A 19,470-nucleotide genomic window follows, 5' to 3' on the forward strand; every position below is an offset into this window, starting at 1 on the left:
CACATAGATTTTCTTGAAGTTGTCAAAGGTGCTTTCCTTTCCCAGCTGAATATGATGGAGAAGTTGGCACCGGGGTTTGGAGCATGTTTCTTTCAAGTACCTGAAGCTTAGACACAGGTCCTGTGCTTAAATTGGGCAAGCTGCAGGTGAGCTGCCAAGGAGGTAGAAGACAATTCCTTCCACCTTTGCTGCTACCAAAGAAACCCACATCAGAAGTTTGTTATTGTGTACTTTTCTGTACCAGTAGGTTCTCATAGACCCAGATCAACTCTACTGATCCAACAATTTCTAGAACATTGTCAAGTCCTGAATAAGTAAATACAGCCACCACCTTTTTATTTTAAGAAAAATCAAAACTTTAAACAATTTCCCTTAGAAATATATGCATCTTCTCTACACAAATCTTTTCTTAAGATGCTAAAAGTACCAACTATGAGCAGTAAACCATCTTACTGGGAAAAACCATCACATCTGTGCATATTTTAAAATTATTTCATGTCCCTACAAACCACACTTCAGAGATGCAGCCTGAGGCACTAGAGGCCACGTTGTCACAAGCCTAGTGATAAATTAAGACTGGAAACACAGGAGACCAGTGCTGATGTCTGAATTCTGAAATTACTCAGGTGAGGATACTCTCACTAATTGGAATAGACATAATCTCTGCCACAGTCTTAGGCTGCTTTCCCCAGCAGTATCACCTCTGCCCTATTTAAATCAAATCTCTGCTGGTCATCAAGGTCTCACTCAAGTCCTTCTGTTGATCAGGCACTGAGAAAACCAGGACACTAGCACCATTTGGGTCAGATTAAAAAGGAGATCTAGAGATATGTGTCATTAGCAGAGGGGTGGCGTGATGTCTCAAGCTGCCTGTATCCCCAGGTAGCTTCTCAGACTTATTACAAATCCATGGGATTTGTAAGCAAGCAACCACATCCATGTGGGGAAGCAGGACTTGCATGTGAGGACCCCTCATTTCAGAGCAAAGGGAGAAGAGCAGAACTCACAAGTATTGCCAGCCCACTGCATTAACGTTTCTAGAGAAGCCAGAAAAAAAGTCTTCTACCTTGCAGGACTAAATAAAATAAAAAGCAGTAAATCAATTGCACTTCAGCTGTTTCTAGGAGATGAAAATTCATCCCACATTAAGTCCAATTTCTGAATTATAACCATAACTTCCATATCCGTAGATACCAAGATGGTGTGAGCATTCCCAGGAGTGCCAGAAAGATCAGGGCCGTGAGCCACCACTTTTAGCCCTTCACACTGCAATTGAGATTGTATCTCAAATATTACTAGAAAGTAATGCCTGAATTAGGCATAATGAGAAAAAACAAAAGGAGCAAATCAAAACCAGAAGGAGCACTTAAACTCTGTTTTATTCCATCATTATAAGGGCTCACATCAGAAATACTTGCTTCCTATCTATGCAAGTGTTAAAAAGATAATTTGTGCAGCACAAGTTCTAAGCAAAGCTTTAACAGAGCAGATGATGAGGAAAGATGAAAAAGATCCTAACCAATTCGAACTGTCCTGGAATTTTACTGTAGAAATCCAACTTCAACATAATCTTGCTTTTGGTGTTTGTTTTATTTTGATTGGGTTTGGGGTTTTTTTGTAAGATTGTGATAAATTATTGTTTACTCCTTCATTAATTGCTCAGAAGTTAGCAAATGTAAATTAAGTACAGAAGTACAGAAGGATTCTAGATCCATCAGTATTGGTGCTTGAGATGAAGCCTTTCTTTGAAGCAATTGTTTAGTACTGAAAGACTATTTGTACCTTAGGGCAGCAAGAAAAAACAAAGAAAGTGAGAAACCAGAAGAGGTCAGGTGCATTTCTCTATCATTTGAAGAAAGGAGAAGTGGGAAAAAGAAAAACCTAGAGAGCAAAAGGTCACTGAGAGTGCATTGTAAAGCAGTGAAATGTAAGGACAAGAGCAAACAGCTCTTTTGATTAAGAACTTTGTGTGAATAGAGTTAAATTACCAGGTGTTCCTCTATCTTATTTGAATAATTTTTTTGGAGAGCTGAGGAGCTGACTTTGCTCTCCTTGCCTGCAGTTATTTCAGCTGGACATGCTGTCCTCACATCTCAGTTTTCATGCTCTGTGTTCTCCTTGTCTTTCATTCTGACTTTTCTGAGCTCTGCATTTCAGTAGAACATTTAACCTGATCATTGAAAAGGGCAGTGCTCTGGATCTCACATGCACATTCAAATAGAATTCGGTAGAACCTTATGGGAAATCAAAAGTAAAACTTCATATGATAAATTTTACACATGAGCAAATCTTCTGATTTAATGACAAATCGAAGATGATTAATGGTACCTTCCTCTTTTCATTGAGTTAGCATGAGAAGTATGATGGCCTCAGTAACCTTGTGGTGTGCTTCACCCCAGCCTCTTGGGTATAGCAAGGCAGTTCAGATGTTGCATGCTTGTGGAAGTGACTCACGTTACAGGCAAGGAGATGGTTTCTCCCTTTAAAAACCAAAAAAAGGAAAAACATGTGTGATTATTAATATCTGGTCTCAGTTTTTAGACACTGATAATCTTCTCAGGCATTCCATTCTAAAATTCATTTAAGATAAAAAAGAAAACGTCATTTCTCTGTCCTTCCTGAGACACTGCCCTGAGTCACTCTTTCCTTGGGATGTGGCCATCAGGTAACTGCTTGTAGGACTATTTTATCCAAGCCTATAGATCCAGGGAGGAGCTACCATTCACAAGGACTAACAAAGATCTCCGGTGGCCAAGGGAAATAAGCGATTCACAGCACTGCAAGTTAAGCCCTTTTTTGTGCTACATAGATAGATTAGTCTCCTTTACTTGGCTTAGTGAGACCACAATTGCTGGAGAATAGTGGTCATATCAAGTCATTTTAATTGGTCTGAGGGCTGGAGTGCCTTAGAAAACCCAGTAAAACCATACCCATAAGAACATCTTGCTCTGGTTTTTTCCACAAGAAGGACACTGGTGCTCATACTACTCCGGACTTTTAAGAGGAATTGTAATTACTGTAATACTAACTTCCTTATTAGTTTTTAGCTTTCCTTCTTAACTGGTTCTGTATAGACAGACCATGTACTGGATAGACCGTTTCAGTTGGAAGGGACCCACAGCAACCGCCTAGTTGGACTGCCTGACCATTTCAGGGCTGACCAAAAGCTGAAGCATGCTGTTAAGGGCACTGACCAAATGCCCCTTAAACACTGACAGGCTGGGGGCATTGACCACCCCTCTGGGAAGCCTTTTCCAGGGTTTGACCACCCTTGTGGTAAAGAATTGCTTCCTATTGTCCAGTCAAAATCTCCTCTGGTGCAGCTTGGAATCATTCCTACATGTCCCACCATTCCTATCTCCCAGAGAGTAGAGCTCAGCACCTCCTTCCCCCCTTCCCCTCCTCAGGAAGCTGTGGACAGTGAGGTCACCCCCCTCAGCCTCCTTCGCTCCAAGTCAGACAAAACCAAAGTCCTCAGCTGCTCCTCATAGGACTTGCTTCCAGCCCTGTCACCACCTTTGTTGCTCCCCTCTGGTACATTCAAGGATCTTCTTAAATGGTGGGTCCAGACCTGCACCCAGTGCTCAAGGTGAGGCTGATGCAGTAGGATAATGCCCTCTCCTGACTGGCTGGTTGTGCTGTGCTCAATGCACCCCAGGACGACGTTTGCCCTTGGGGCTGCCAGGACCCACGATGGCTCACACGGAGCTGCTGCTGACCAGCACTCCCAGATCCCCTTCCACAGGGCTGATCTCCAGCCATTGCTCCTCCAGCTCATACTCGTGCCCATGATACTCCATCCCAGGAGCCAGATCCAGCCATCTGGACTTGTTAAATTTCATCTTATTGATGACTGCCCAATGCTCCACTCTATCCCTCTGCAAGAACTCTTGTCCCTCAAGAGAGTCAACAGCACCTCCCTGTTTCATATCATCAGCAAACCTGCTAATGGGGCATTCAATTCGTGGCCCCAGATCACTGACAGATACACTGAACAGCGCTGGCCCTGGAACTGATCCTGAGGAACACCACTGGTGACCGGTCACCAGCCAGATGTAGCCAGATGCTGATGCCTCACCCTCTGCCTTCCTCCTGCTCTGGAACAAGGGGGAATGCTTTATTGCTTATTCCAGGCATTTGCTCTCTGAGAAAGTCCAACCATGCACAGAGGACCTGCAGTCAGTAGAAATGGCAATTTCTATTCAGAAAATCACCTCACTTTCCTTTCTAGCCTAGCTATGGGGAACAGATGAAAAACAAGCTACAGCTGTGATATTTTTGAAGTTGAAAGCTTGAAATGAGCAGGGCACAGGCCCCTGGGTCAGGCTCTTAATGCTTAGTCTGCTACTCAGTGAGGTGAGAGGATTATATAATCTTTTGGTACCTGCTGCCCACCCCCCACCCCTGAAACTTCTGACAGAGGAACCAACTTTCAATTCTGAACACGCCAATTCCCCATTTACAGAATTAAGGCAGGAGTTGGACTGACGTGGCGAAACAACTCGTGTGAATCCTTGTGCCGTTGCGACTTGAGTAGATGAATAGAAGTCATTTATTTGTGTAAAAACAGGAATCTGTTAAGAACAACATATGGGCAGCAGCAAAATATGAAAACTATTAATTAACAGGATGTTGCTACTTAGCAGAAATTTTTCACAAGGCAGCACTTCACTCTTTACATGATCTGTTTTTCCAAATAGCTTCAAACAATACTTGTTTAAATATTATTTTCAGGATAGGCTGCCAAAAATGCAAAGAATTGTTTTCTAGAGGGAGAGAATTCGCGTTTTGAAGGAGAGAGAGAATTTCTCATCTCTTCGATAGATCCTGCCCTTGCACCATCTCTGAGTGATTAGTAACACCATCAGCTCTGCAGCATTGTGAGTGCTCAGTGTAGGAAAGGAAACGTGACTGAAACAGTAAAAGTGATGTATGGGGTTTGTTTCAGAGAAAAAGAGACCTGGTACCAAAATGTCTTGTGTCAAGGTGCTGGCTTCTGTTCCAGAGATGCAGGTGTCTCATTTGGCACCATTGGGTGAGCTGCCTACCTTCCACATCACTGATAACCAACAGGAAAGTCATGGCCTAGGATCACCAGGATCCCATAAAAATTACTCTCTGCTTTCCAAATTTCCACACTAATTTTATTAGGAAGTTAGACAGAAGTCTTGGAAATTATCTTGCAAAGCAGAGGAGTCAAAACTCAAAATGAATTCTTTTCCCTAAAGGGGACGCAGTAGTGTATAAGGCACCTACAACAGAGAATAGAAATGCTGAGCTACAGAAAAGCTGACGTGAAAGACTAAGGTTAAAAAAAGTCAAGATCTTCAGTCTAAGCTGCTGGCTCTTGAAATGCAGACACAAACCAGAGGAAACTCTTCTGCCAAGTAAAATGACTGGGGAACATACCAACAGAATGATCTGAAAAAACTGGCATTTTTAAAATCATGGAAGAATGAACAAAAGAAATTAAATAAAACCCTGCAGTCAGAGTGGTATTCTCACCCCAAAGTTTGCTCTCCATTTGCATGCTGACTATTTGTAAGGAGTTGCAGATTTCCTGATTACCAAATTAAAAAACTGTGATGTTGAAAAGGAATATTTTCTTTATGAGCCTCTAAGGGTTTTTTCATCTCATTTTCCAACATGGAACCTATCAATTAAATACTTGAAAAAAAAAAAAACCACCCCAAAACCTTGAGATACTACTGAGCTGATTTAACTGCTCAGCACCAGCAAAAAAGTTTCATAAAACATGTCAAGTTGGAAGAAACCCATCAGGATGATTGACTCCAACTCCTGGCCCTGCACATAACACCCCAACAGTCACACCATGTGCCTGAGAGTGTTGTCCAAACACTTCTTGAACTCCATTTGGCCTGGTCCTGTGACCACTTCCCTGGGGAGCCTGTTCCAGTGTCCAGGCACCCTCTGGATGAAAAACTTTTTACTGATATCCAACCTAAACCTCCCCTGACTCAGCTTCATGCTGTTCCCTTGGGTTCTGTCACTGGTCACCAGAGAGAAGAGGTCAGTGTCTGCCCCTCCTCTTCCCTCACAAAGGAGTTGTAGCCTGCAATGAGGTCTCCCCTCAGTCTCCTTTTCTCCAGGCTGAACAGACCAAGTGACCTCAGCAGCTCCTCACATGGCTTCCCCTCCAGAACTTTCACCATCATCATGGCCTGGATGGTCTCTAATAGCTCAATGTCTTTTTTAATATTGTGGCACCCAAAACTGCCCCCAGCACTCGAGGTGAGGCCGCCCCAGTGCAGAGCAGAGTGGGACAATCCCCTCCCTTGCCTGGCTGGTGATGCTGTGCCTGATGCCCCCCAGGACAGGGATGGCCCTCCTGGCTGCCAGGGCACTGCTGGCTCACGTTCAGCTTGCCATTGACCAGGACCCCCAGGTCCCTGTTCATGGGGCTGCTCTCCAGCCTCTCATTCCCTGGTCTGTACGCAGCACCAGGGTTGCTCTATCCCAGGTGCAGAATCCTGCAACACACAAGTTGGTTGTAAAGGAATGTGTTTGTTTCAATTGTTACACATCAGTTGTCTATAAAACACTCATTTACTGTTGTCATCTCTCTCTGTAATTTCTATAGGTTATTTTGGCCACCTAAACCAGCTAAGTTCATATTACAGGGACAACCTGAATTTGAATTCAGAAAAAATTTGTAGAAGACCCTGGTTCTCCAGGTGTCAATGCATTTTAATGTGAATTTATAATAAGCATTCTAGGCTACTTTCTAATCCTCCAAATATTATCAATAATAATTTTTAATGTATTTACTCCAGGAATTAATTCAGTGTGAGCACTGAGAATATCTCTGCTTCACTTTTGTATGGACTGCCACACATTCAACACAGGACACTTCTTTTCAGCATGAACTAGAGGGAAAAGTCATCCCTTCTGTGCTGACACACACCACCCCTGTGAATATAGCTCCAGAATTGAAAGCAACCCACTTCTCTCAGTATCTTGCAATTCTGCTTACAGCATAACACTTCAATGCATTTCTCCCACCATTGCTCACTGCAGCATCTGTAGAGGGACCCCAGAACATGAGTTTCTCAGTTTGCCCCCAAACCCACTTTGCACTCATTTGAGAACAAGCAAGGCCTTTTCAAAGTGAACGGATTCTGCATGGCATTTATAGGCAAGAGATGATGCTCCCTCTTCTAAAAGGGCTGCTGAGTGCTTTAGGGTGGCTGTTACTATAAAAATATTCCATATGAAAAACCACCATATGGTTTTCTAGAAACCTGCTCCATCCCAATGTGGCACTCTGATATTTCATTGCTCTGTCTGCTTCCCTGTGTGACATGTGCGGAATCTAAGAAGTTGCTTGTGTGCCTATTCACGCCTCCATTCAGCTCTGTGCCTGCTCTCCTTCACTTCCTCCAGCATTTAACAGTGTACACTAAGGAGACATGTATGGCATTAGGAGATATTTCTCCCATTGAGCTACTTGGCATTTGCCTTCTAGTTGCCTGGCATCAGGGAATTTTTCTCAAGGACAGCTTTGCACAAGTAGCTGTGTTAAGCTCTGCCCATACTGCTTGAGGATAGAGATATAATATTCCAGAGTTTGCTTTGGAGCAAGGATTTGGAGATACATTAAGTAATGAGAGGTTTTAATGGATGCCTTGAAGGCTCTAAAGCCAGAGAAAGAGAAGAAATGCATAATTTCATATCTCCAGCTTAACTGATGCCCTTCCCCCTTTCAAAAGGGACGATATTAGCAAGTTGTCTAGTTTAAGAGCATCAGTTCATGGAAGGAGTCAGTACCTACCACTGAGGACAGAACAACTGCAGGGGGAAGAACCATTCCATCTGTTCATGAATGTAATTCCTCTGTTTTCTGTTCCAGCTCATCCTTGCCACATGGGAAGGCGGCTACAACTTGCAGTGCCAGAACCTCCACAGTGCAGGGGAGGCTGATATCCGGGTGAGAGACGAAAGCAGCTCAGCCCTCAGCATCCACAGCAGTCATTCCCCTCCACATCCCTGATGCAACACCTCTGCATTCATGGCAGTTAGAAGGATGCTCTCAGTAACATCTCTAACATCAGGGTTTTAGTCAGGTTGCCTAACAACTGGTAGAAAACAAGAAGTGTTACATTTTTTGATTCAATATAGGTGCATCCTTGCAGAGGAAAGCAGGACAGGAAGCATTTTGAAAAGCCACATATCAAGACCTCAAGTCAAAATAGTGTTGCCTATTAAAACTGAGAATTACATAATTTAAAAACTTTGAACAAAAATCAGTCATCTAAAATGTAACTCTTGTTGGGCAGGAGCAGGATTTAAGCCCAACTATAAACTCTAGAAAACTGCAGAGACATTTTGCTGGCTTGACTCATCTGTAGTTTCAGCCCTTACTTCTGCATCACAGTAATTCCATGTATTAAACCCTTTGTTATTCCCCACATCAGGTTTACTTTCCAGATGACATTAGACCTCAAGGACAGAAAGACTGGTTAATGTATATAATTTTCCCCAACTCTCAAAATTTGTCTGTGCTATGACAAGGAAAAAGTCAGTTAAATACCTTTTTCCCCTCAAAGAAATGTTTTTCTCCTTTATGTTTTAACGGTCTTTAACTGTCCTAGGGCACATCCTGAGCTCTGATAAAACATCTCTACTCTAGAGGAGAATATATTTAATTGCATTGGGTATCAAATTTAGATTTTTCAAAAAAAATAATCTGGCAGCAAAATCTGTTCAGTGTCAAGAAATTGGTAGCACCCTTAAAAAAGACCAAAAAAAACCAACAAACTCCCCCCCCAAAATAAAACAAAAACCCACAAAACTATATCTTTGAAAAAAAACCCAGAACAATTAGAAAACCCTTCCTCAAAGTTTATATTTCTTAAATTATATTTTGACAATTATATATTCATACAATTGCATAAAAGATGATGTGTGTTTTTTAAAAAAACTGCTTCATTAAGAAGCAAAATAAAATTGAAGCCAGAGCTCGTGCTTCTCCTTCAGTAGTATATTAGTGTCTTCTGGAAAGTTGCATGCCTAGGGAGTGAAGTAGTACAGCAATATTTAAGCACTTGTATGGACAGAGATTGATCTCCTGCTCCTTTGTTCTTGCTTGTACAGGTAGCCAAGGTGCTGTGGTGGTATTATTTTTCCAAAGTAATTGAATTCACGGACACTATCTTCTTTGTACTGAGAAAGAAAAGCAGCCAGATCACCTTCCTTCATGTGTATCACCACGCCACTATGTTTAACATTTGGTGGTGTGTTCTGAACTGGATACCTTGTGGGCAAAGTAAGTCTTTGTTAGCTTCATCAGCTGGGGTCTAAGTCAGCAGCAGCTGGGGAGGAATCACATCACCACACAAAGGAATTGTGTCACTGTGCAATATGAGGTCCCCTTTAGGGTTCACAGCCTTTCAGAACTGCTGACCACCTGCAGAACACAGGAAAATTAAAAGCATGGTTAAAAGTTCAGACCAAAAATACCAGAGTGTTAGGCCCTAGATTTTCCAGTTAGCTGCCACAAGCTCATGTATTTACTTCTCTTCAAACCTCTTTTAAGCATAACAGCACTGAGTAGCACACAAGAGCCATCACATACAAGACCTACTCCAAAAGCAGATGCAGGGAGAATTCATGACCCTGCTAAAGCCATTATCAATCACAACAAATTAAATCAATGGCCCTTTTACAAGCTCGACTTCCATGTGCATCAATCTGTGCTTTAGCAAGATACTTTACTTACATAGTCACTAATTAAAATACCAGTTTGAGTCTGTTCTGTTTCATATCAGAATACATCCTTAGGAAGTTATTGTAAAACTATCATCATCTTCCCTGTTGAGGAAGGGATCAATGATGCCACAGGCTGGTCACTTGCATTTATATAAGAAGTCCAAACAGCAGAGAACTACTTCAGCTGTCTCACAACATGTGCACTTTTCCAGGGCTTCACACAGCCAGAGGCCTCCTGTGGCACTGCTTTCAAAGTTGAGGAAAAAAAAAAAACAAAAAACCAAAAAAACCACCAGTTTTCTTGAAACCTATTAAAGGGAGTCACCTCAGTCCATTGTAACATTTTGTAAAGAAACTTGTTTGCAGGTCTTTTTCAGAACCAAAAGCAGAATTCACATTTGTTGGCACTTGCTGTGGACAGCACAAAATCAAAGTAAATCACTGTTACAGGCAGAAACAGGGATCATAGATTTCATAGCAGTTAGGAGCTATTTCTAGAGGTATAAGCAAATCAGTGGGGGTTTGTGCTTTCTGATGTATGTGAACCTGGTCCCCACAATTTGCACTAGTACTGCACTACTGTAATTAAATCAGTAGCTAAGTCGTTAATCAGTGGCAAAATCAGGACAACTGGTGAGTCCATCTTGTAATTGAAGCACTGCCATCAAACACATGAGCACACTGCACAGAGTAGTGCTGCTACTCCTCCATAGCCTGTGAAGTACAGAGGATAATTAACTTCCTCTAGAATTAGTATTCACTAAATGGATACTAGTGAATACTAGTATTCACTAGTAAGAGTAGCAAGGTATTATCTGGGAGGAAATTCTGTAAATGTGCATCTAGCAGAAGACCCAAAGAACAAAACAAGAGCGATGATCAAACACAGGCACAAGAGGCTGGTTTAATTCAGAGTAAAGCCCTTGCTACTGCATCAGACAGCAGGAGTACAGGTGTCTCCCAGGGCCCTAAGCTGCATACTAGCAGCAAAGTCATCCACAGCAGTGTTCAAAGCTTGCAGGAATAATAAGACTCATAGCAAGAAGAATTTTAGGAGAGGGGAAAAAATAGCCTGTAAACTACAGAATAGAAAAAAGTGGAGGAGAAAAAAAATACGAGATAATAACAGAATATTCATCATGAGAAAAAACCCTCTAGGAAGTATCATTTGGTTTTTCAGTTGTCCCTAGGAAAGCACCTCTACAAATCAGGAAAGTCTTTAGCAAGAAGTAAGCATGAAAGGAATATTTACCATATGCAAGAGACATCACAAGCAATAATATCCTCTCTCACTTTTTAGCAGTTGATATTTAAGTTGTTTTTTTTATTTTCCCTGATGGATTTTTATAGGTTTCTTTGGACCCACTTTGAATAGCTTTATCCACGTGCTCATGTACTCTTACTACGGACTGTCAGTCATCCCTTCCATGCGCAAGTACCTCTGGTGGAAGAAATACCTCACTCAGGCACAACTGGTATGTATCTGTTTTACTCTCATTTCTAACTACCAAAAATCCTTCAAAACATGAGAGAGAACTAAACGAACGATAGGTAGATATTGTTATTTGCCAGTTAGAATTGAAGTATAATGGAACTATCATAGGGCAGAAGTCACTAGTGCAGCCTGATATAACTTAATAAAGAAAATAATGTTCAGAAGTGTTTTCTGTACAAAACAAACAGTAGAAACTCTTCAGTCCACAAAATTCTATTATTTTTGAACTATTGCATAGAAGATGACTGCTCCTTAATTGTGGAAGAAACTGATTTAAAAGTCACAAAAATTGTCCGACAGAGCCAGCTCCAAGGCAGACCCTCCCCACTGGCCAAAGCTGAGCCCATCAGCAAAGCTGGGGGCACCTCTGTGGTATTATATTTATTAAAAGGAAAAAAATATTGCACAGCAGCTAAGAAACATGAGAGAAACAGCCCTGCAAACACCCAGGTCAAAGCAAAAGGAGGGAATTAGGGCCAAAAAGTCCCCTACAGCCTGTGGTGAGGACTCTGGTGAAGCAGGCTGTTCCCCTGCAGCCCATGGAGGTCCATAGGGGAGCAGAGATCCACCTGCAGCCCATGGAGGACCTCTTGCTGCAGCAATGGACACATCTGCCCTGAAGGAAGATACAGCCAATGGAGAAACAGGTTCCTGTGGACCCATGGAGAGAGGAGCCCACCCTGGAGCAGGTTTGCTGGCAGAATCTGTGACCCCATGGGGAGTCACAGATTGAGCAGCCTGTTCCTGAAGGACTGGACCCTGAGGAAGGGACCCACACTAGGGCAGTTTGTGAAGAACTGGAGCCCGTGGGAAACACACGCATTAGGACTCTCTCCCATGGGAAGGACTGAAGCAGGGAAAGACTGTGAGGAGAAGGGAGCAGCAAAGCCAAAGCAATACAGGCTGACTACAAACCCCATCCCCCTGCACCACGTGGAAGGAAGTACAGGAATCAGAAGTGAAGCAGAACCTGAGGGGCTTAGGGAAAGAGGTTTTTAATTTTATTTCTTGCTATCCTTCTGTGTTATTAATTGTCAATTATTGACCTTAATCTTCAAGTCAAGTCTATTTTGTTTATAACAATAATGGGTAAGTTTTATAAATTATCATCCCTGCCCTTCAGACTTCTAAAGCTATTGCCAGGAGTCTTGAGAGTTTCCTCCTGTTTCTACCCAGCAACAGAGACACCAGTTGTACCTGTCACAACAAGGTCTGGAAGATAGAACAACACCTACTAAATCTGAGAGGGGAGAAAAAAAAAAGCTTCCCTTTTGTCAACTAGGCCTACTTTTAGAAACCTCTGACCCCTTAGGGCTTTATTTAATTTCACAAGAGCACCATTTTAACTTAACTCACAATACATTCAGAGGTTAGAAAGGGATAGTTTTCAAGAGTACTCAAACTTTCAAAGAGCAGGACTAGGGGACATTGCTGTATCTGATTCAGCTAGCAGTGACCCTTTCTCAGCAAATACTCTTGCATTACCTTCACTCCACAGATCCAGTTTCTGCTCACTATTGTGCACACACTCAGTGCGGCTGTGAAGCCATGTGGATTCCCATTTGGCTGCCTCATGTTCCAGTCCTCCTACATGGCCACACTGGTCATTCTCTTCATCAACTTCTACATTAAGGTAAGCAGTCTTCTCTGAGAGCTCTCTGACAAGGGTGGGGAAAACAGAACTTTTTGGATACCAGTCTGGGTGGACTCAGATGTAAAATGATCATCAGTGCTTAAAATATGTTAGTATTAAAATATATATGTCACTTAAGAATAACAGATACAATCATGTCTGAGAGAGAGTTATTTAGCAGTGATGACCTCCTCATTGTAGCTCAGCTCTTCTGCACTTGTATAACAAGTCAGGTACTGCATTCAGTACACAGGAGGTCAAATTTGCTTTGGTGGGCAAATTTTTGAGTCTTTCTCCTCCTTAGGAGAAAAAAAAAAAAAAAGAAATGAACAGCTCTGTCTCTGCCTTGTTTACTTCAACATCTTTTAGCAGGGGGTGCTCTAGCCTGCCTGTATACATGAAGCTTTTAGTGTACAAGGCTTGAAATCTCTTTTGATACTGAGAAGTATTACAGTAAGACTAATAAAGTAACATCACCCACAGCAGCAAAAAGACTGCAGCACCATTAATGCCATCAGAAGAAAATATATACATCTGCATTAACAAACACCAGAGAGCTCCATTTACAGTTAACCATAAGTAGCGGTTTGGAGGCTCTAAAGGAACCCAAGAGTTTACTTTGGATTTTGCTTTTACAGACATACCGGAAAGCACCTTCAAGAACAGCTGTAAAGGAAACCCCTGTCACAACAGAAATCAAGAATGGCTTCCATAAGGACTACTTTGCTGCTGCCAATGGATTGCAGAATAATAAGAAGGCACAATAAGTATAGTGTTTCCTATGATCTTTTTTTCTGAAGAGAAAAAGAAGAAAAAAGACTGAATTACAAGCTTTAGCTTAAAACCTATTTGATTACATTTATCAGTTCTTTGTACCAGACACTTATTAATGTACTGCTATCTAGGTTTTAACAAAATGAGTAGAATTACTTGTCTTGTCAAAGATCACCATCAGAAAAAGAAAGCCAAGATATTTCTCATATGAAAAAGAAAACCTTTCTGATCTCTAATGCTGACACAAAAACGCCTTATGAAACACTTGATGGATAAATCCATCAATGCCTTCAAAAGGTTAGGACTCTGTTCAGACTAACAGGGTGAGCACTTTCTGGGCATGTGAGAGGTCTTGAGGCAAGGCTTCACACTGCACCCAGTGCATCCAGCTGAACTGCAGCCAAGGTCAGGAAAATAAGGGGGGGGGGGGGGGGGGGGGGAAGGTGAGAATCATACCTTTTCCATCACCATACCCCTCTTTTCTTCTTCTCAGCAATTCCCCAAAACACACTCCCTCCCCATGGACACCAGCAAGGTGCCCTTTGATCCTGTGTCAGCCCTGGGGAAGGACATGACAGAGGGCAGAGCCCAGGTGCACCATCCCATAGTTTGCAGGCGGTTGTGCACCACGCTCACTTGCTTTACACAAGTGCAACCTGATTCAAATGCCAGGAAGGCTGGCAGGAGCTTTCTGTTTCAGGGGGCTGGACTGGTAGCCCCTGGCACTGCCCGGTCTGGTATTCTGAACACAGAGCAAAACAAGTTACTTTGGATATGCTAAGTCATTAGGACTTCTAGGTAAATGGATTTTGAAAGAAATAGGATCTTAGCATCTTAAGGAAGATAAATCCATTGAGTGTAAATGTGTATAAAGTTAATCCTACACAAACACTGCTAATTCAAAGGAAACTGTCATGCCACATATTAATAGACTGGAAGATGCAGAAAATTTGAAAAGTGAGTTCAGCAATGAGCGAAGCAGGTTATACACAAATTTCTGTGCCAGGTGGACCTTACTCAGACTAGTCTCTGGCTGGGGAAACAGAGGCACAATCCTCTGTAGGAGAAGCAAGGAGATATCTGCTGTCTGCAGCTGTAAAGGTGTCTCTCTCCCAATAGCCCATCACCATCTTTGTTGCTTCAGTTCACTGCATTTACCCCCACTCAAATGGTTAGAAATGAAAAAGACCCAGGGTTAACTTTATAGATCTGCCCTCACCCTTTTCTCATTTAGCCCACTTAGTTTCTTCACTAAAAATAGACAGACTTCTTTCCTCACAGTGAAGTAGTTCTGGTCTCTCCCATTCTCATGTATAAAATTCTCTCTACAAAAACGGCTTTTGAAGTCACTTCAGCCCAGCAAGTCCCTTGGACTGAAGCAGTTCTGTAAAGGACACGTCCTCTCACTCCTGTCACCTTGCAGAGTCCCATGGCAGGAGGAGGACAAACACACATCCAGCCAGCACAGAGAGCCCACATGTAGAGGAGGCTGTCCCAAGCCCTGCTGTCCAATTCTTCTCCATCTCTAGAGGATTAGTAATCCCCTCCAGATATCCCCATTTAGATGATCTGCCATCAGGGGCTTGTGGAGACTGCAGGTGCAAAGGCAGGAGGAAGGTTTGTCCCAGGGAGCTGTATGGACACATGGCAGCCAGCCTCACCAGGAGCAGCCCAAGAGACTGCAGCCATGATGGCTCATGGATAGGAGGGAAAGGGGATAAGGAAGTGGTACAGTAGGGGAAGAAGAACAGATGGAATTGTCCAGAAAAAGCAAGAGGAGAAAGTAGCATGAAGAAGGGTGTCTTGTGTCAGAGTTCTGCTTGAACATGTGCTTGAAAGTCCTATTGTCTGCCACCTGTCACCAGCTGTGGGATATGCCCAGCCACTGCCCTGGAGGGATGTCTGCTGAGATAAAAGATTTTGCAATCGCCCAGCAGGACTCCCTGGAAAGGCAACCACTTTGGGTCATGGCGAGGAAAGGCAGACCCACAATCCTTTGGGAGACACTATGCAGATCATTCTGTAACCCATTGGTCTGTCCCAGACCCTCTGTAATCAATTGGTCCCCTTGCTGATCCCCTGTATCCCTATAAAAGATACCAATTCGCCCCTGTGGCAGAGAGAGGTCATCCGTAGCTTCCCCCTTCGCCAGAGGGGACCCACAATAAAGCTCCCTTCGTGTGGAACCAGCCACACGAGCCTTCTCGTCTCTCTCTCTGGTCTGGTTTGGCCTGGAGGCTGCCTTGCAGAGCTGAGCTGAAACCACGAGCTGATATCACTAAAGAGCTGACAGCCTCTGCAAGGGCTCCTCTGCCAGCAGCTGAGAGGAAGACACCGGACCCCGGGAAGGCGATTCCTTTTGGGACCGTCTCCCCGAACTGGTCATCTCTTCCTGGGTCACAGCCTCGGACCCCACCACCAGCTGTAATAACCAGCCAGTTCCAGCTCCATTGCAATGTAGACAAAACCTTTCTGCTCCAGCAGGAAGCAAATTCCCAAAATGCTGCAGCAGAAGCAGTACCTCTGAGCAGCCTGACTGCTGAACGGCATCATTGTGAACTGGGTGACCAAAATAGCTGCAATATTCAAACACTTTTACCCCACCACACCAACCTAGATCTAGCTGGTGCATATTCACATTTGCTCCCCTCTTCACGAAGTTGGTCACAAAACCTCACTTACTGAAAGTCAGTGTTTTGTTTTATTTAGCACTCAATAAGGGGAAAAGCAGCAACCCCAAAAAACACCCAAATAAAAAAACCCAAGAACCCTGCATTCACAAAGCCTGGACACTGTATGCATATACTATTTCTCACTGGCCCTTCCAGTACCTTTACAGGTGTTTCTGATTGATACTGTAAAAATCCCAAGATGTAAGAAATTAGTGGGTTTGACTGAGGGTGTTTTACACAGCCCTAAGTAAAGGGAGCACTTCAGAGCTCTGCAGAAATCAGCCTGATACTGGAAGCCAGGGTAGAGGCAGAGATTTGAAAGAGCTGTCAAGACAGTGTACAAGGTAACGAGCTAGACCATTCATCTAAGGCAAGCACAAAAAGGGCTGAGTGCCCCAGCATGGATTTTAGGCCGAGTGGAGTCCATAATCTTTTGATGGCAAAGCATACATTTGACTGTCAAGGTGGAAAGCGTCAGCTGTGCTAGGTGTTAAAGTTTACTACAGCAATCAAACACGCAGATATTGTCTTTTGTCCTGTTGAAATCTCATTCAAAAGAAAAGGAAATAAATAAATGCCTTACTTGAAATTCAAAGGGCTGGGGAAAAAAAAAAAAAAGAAAAAGAAAAAAAAAAAAAAAGGTAAAACCAGAGATGGTCACAGACCTTGTAGATCCAGATCAGCCAGGAATGCTGGAATCAGGTATGTTTAAAATTCTTCAGATATGTCTTAACATCTTCAAAATGCCGCAACTTTGAAGAAAGAGAAGCATTGACTTTTTAAACTGATTTTCCTGTAATACATAACACTGTAAATAAACAAATTTTACTATCAGGCTGTCTCCACTCCTCTTTAAGGCATCAAATTGGGCTGGTAACTGGTTACTTGAGGCTGCTTTTGTTCTCCAGCTTTTTCAGATGCATTTTAGAACACTCACATCAGACTGGGAAACAACCTCTGTAAACTTTACACAATACCTTCACTGCTGTTGGTGTAAAGCTTCCATGTAGTCTTTTTGCCCCACTACCCATAAAAATTTGGACTTTTGAACAAAGGTAATATTGCAATAACTGTTTGTTCAAAGCTTGTGCTTGCCCATCAAGTCCTTGTTTGATAATCAGATTGCTTTCAGTTGGAACGTGATAGTAGAAAACAGGGGAGAGACAATTGAGAAATCAAATCTCAGAAATAATATTTCTTTCAGATTGAAGATACAAACAGAGTGGGGAGGCATGCAAACACTTGACTGTTTTTGCTCACCAAAGGGCATGTGTGGGGTGACAGGCAGAAGGAAAAGCTATTGAGGTTGATTCACTGTTTTGGGATGTTAGTAGCTTCTCAAGGAAAGAAGGAGGAATGAGTTTTACTAAAGACCCTTCCAGGAACAATGGAATTAAAGGAGGTGAATCAAGCTGCTGATGTGTTGTGCCAAGGCTCAGCTTTACAAGGCTTTTCTCACAGTCTGTCTATAAGTAATGCTTTCTCAACTCTTGCTCACGAGAAACAAAAAACCAGGAAAGGCTCTGTGGCTGTGTTTGATTCCAATACATAATAGCTCTCAGCTCCTCCTAGATACATGCCATTTTCCAGTGCATTGCTCTCTTAGATGCAGCTCTACTGCCTGCAGGACCTGTCCCTGTGTGCTCCAGCCTACCTCAGCATGCCTTATCAAGAGCAGGGTGGGCTGTCCCCAGGCCAGGGTGAACACGCACAGCTCCCCAGCCTATTTCCAGCCACACAGGACATCCTTTCCTCTGGCTTTGTGCAGCCTTGACGTGAGGTAGATGTAAGCCCTGTAGACCTTAGATGGGCCACTGCACTGACACAGAATGTGTAGTTAAACAAGCACTTGGCACAGCATCACCCCCTGAAAAAGATGCAGCATAAGGATACCAGGGGTTATAGTCGGTTTACGATTAAACCCTGTTTAGAGCTTAAAATGCATGAAGCAGTTATCCTTAACCTGAACTTTGTATTTCCCATTTCTTTTTCTGAGTATTGATACATAGTTTTTGCACTTCAGCATCCACATCATCTGTTGTTCTGGCTCAGAAGTGTCAAGGCAACTGAACAGGTTGAAAATTGACCTACATCTATTTGCATTCAAAGGGAGAAAAATATCTGGATTAATAACACTTTAAAAAGCATGAAGTGAGAAGGGCAAAGAAAACCTTCCAAGGTCAGCTACCCACCTTCCAAAAGGTAACGCAAGGATAACCCAGTTACAGATCTGCTGCAGAAACCAAATGGACTTCAGACCTTCAGGAGGTTTAAATGACCAAATAGTGCAGGAAGTGGTATGAAATGGACTGTCCAAGGTCAGAAAAACGTAATTTCTGTCCCAGATGCCATCTCCAAACACTTCTGCCTGCAGATGAGAAGACCATTAGTAAAATCCAAAATTTTCACCTTAGGCCATTCACAGGTTATCAAGCTGGAACACACTGAGCTTCTCAAAAGCTAAAGTGTTTCTTATGAAGGGATAGATAAGTGCAGGGCTAGAAGGAATCTAAGCAGTGTGACATCCCTTTCTGCTCTCCCATACCCATCATTAAAACAGCTTTTTAGGGTTCAGACTTTTCCAATAAAACAGTTAAAAGCTAGTGTAGGTGGATATAACGTTATGGTAATTTTTACTAAGTAAGGAACTCTGATTTTTCCTTTATCCATGCCCTCTTAAGTGCTCAACACTCACCTTCCAAGCTTTACAGTTACAGGTTATGCAGAGATTCAACAATTAGAGATACAGAAGTAAGACCGATGCACTCCAAGTTATCTAGCAAAGATACTTGGATGAAAAGCACTCCTAACTTTTTACAGTTACAGCAGACACCAAGAGAGCCTTGTGCCAACAAATGAAGGGTGAGGAAATGTAGCAAAACAAGAGTTGCTACGCATCTACTGCACAGTTAAAGCCTGTTTAGGTCAGTGGCACTGCTGGTGGATCACATTGCACCACCACACTAGTGGGACCAATACGTGCCAAAAACTGTTGCCAACATGCAAAATTAGTTTTAGCAGACTCAAGCACAGCTGCTCACAGAGGTTACAGCTTCATAGCCCAAAAGTCACAGCTGCTTTAGCTGAGTGCTTTGAGAGCCTAGAATCAAGCAGCAGCTGTAAGGACACTGAAGAGCAGCAGGAGGATGTAGCATAGCCAGGTCACC

General features: G+C 42.9%; 1 protein-coding gene across 3 annotated transcripts in view; it reads left to right on the forward strand.

The window, feature by feature from the left end:
* ELOVL2 (ELOVL fatty acid elongase 2) overlaps nt 1-14,697 on the forward strand; it is a 47,551-nt gene extending 32,854 nt beyond the window's left edge. For all 3 annotated transcript variants that reach the window (XM_032115565.1, XM_032115546.1, XM_032115556.1), the window contains 5 exons: nt 7,871-7,948; nt 9,115-9,286; nt 11,080-11,204; nt 12,723-12,857; nt 13,496-14,697. In XM_032115565.1, the coding sequence (XP_031971456.1) occupies nt 7,871-7,948; nt 9,115-9,286; nt 11,080-11,204; nt 12,723-12,857; nt 13,496-13,624 (639 nt within the window). In that variant the 3' untranslated portion in view covers nt 13,625-14,697. The remainder of the gene's footprint in view (nt 1-7,870; nt 7,949-9,114; nt 9,287-11,079; nt 11,205-12,722; nt 12,858-13,495) is intronic.
* Nucleotides 14,698-19,470: the final 4,773 nt, after the last annotated feature.

The sequence above is a fragment of the Corvus moneduloides genome, chromosome 1 (assembly GCF_009650955.1).
Source record: "Corvus moneduloides isolate bCorMon1 chromosome 1, bCorMon1.pri, whole genome shotgun sequence".
In the NCBI taxonomy this organism is placed as follows: domain Eukaryota; kingdom Metazoa; phylum Chordata; class Aves; order Passeriformes; family Corvidae; genus Corvus; species Corvus moneduloides.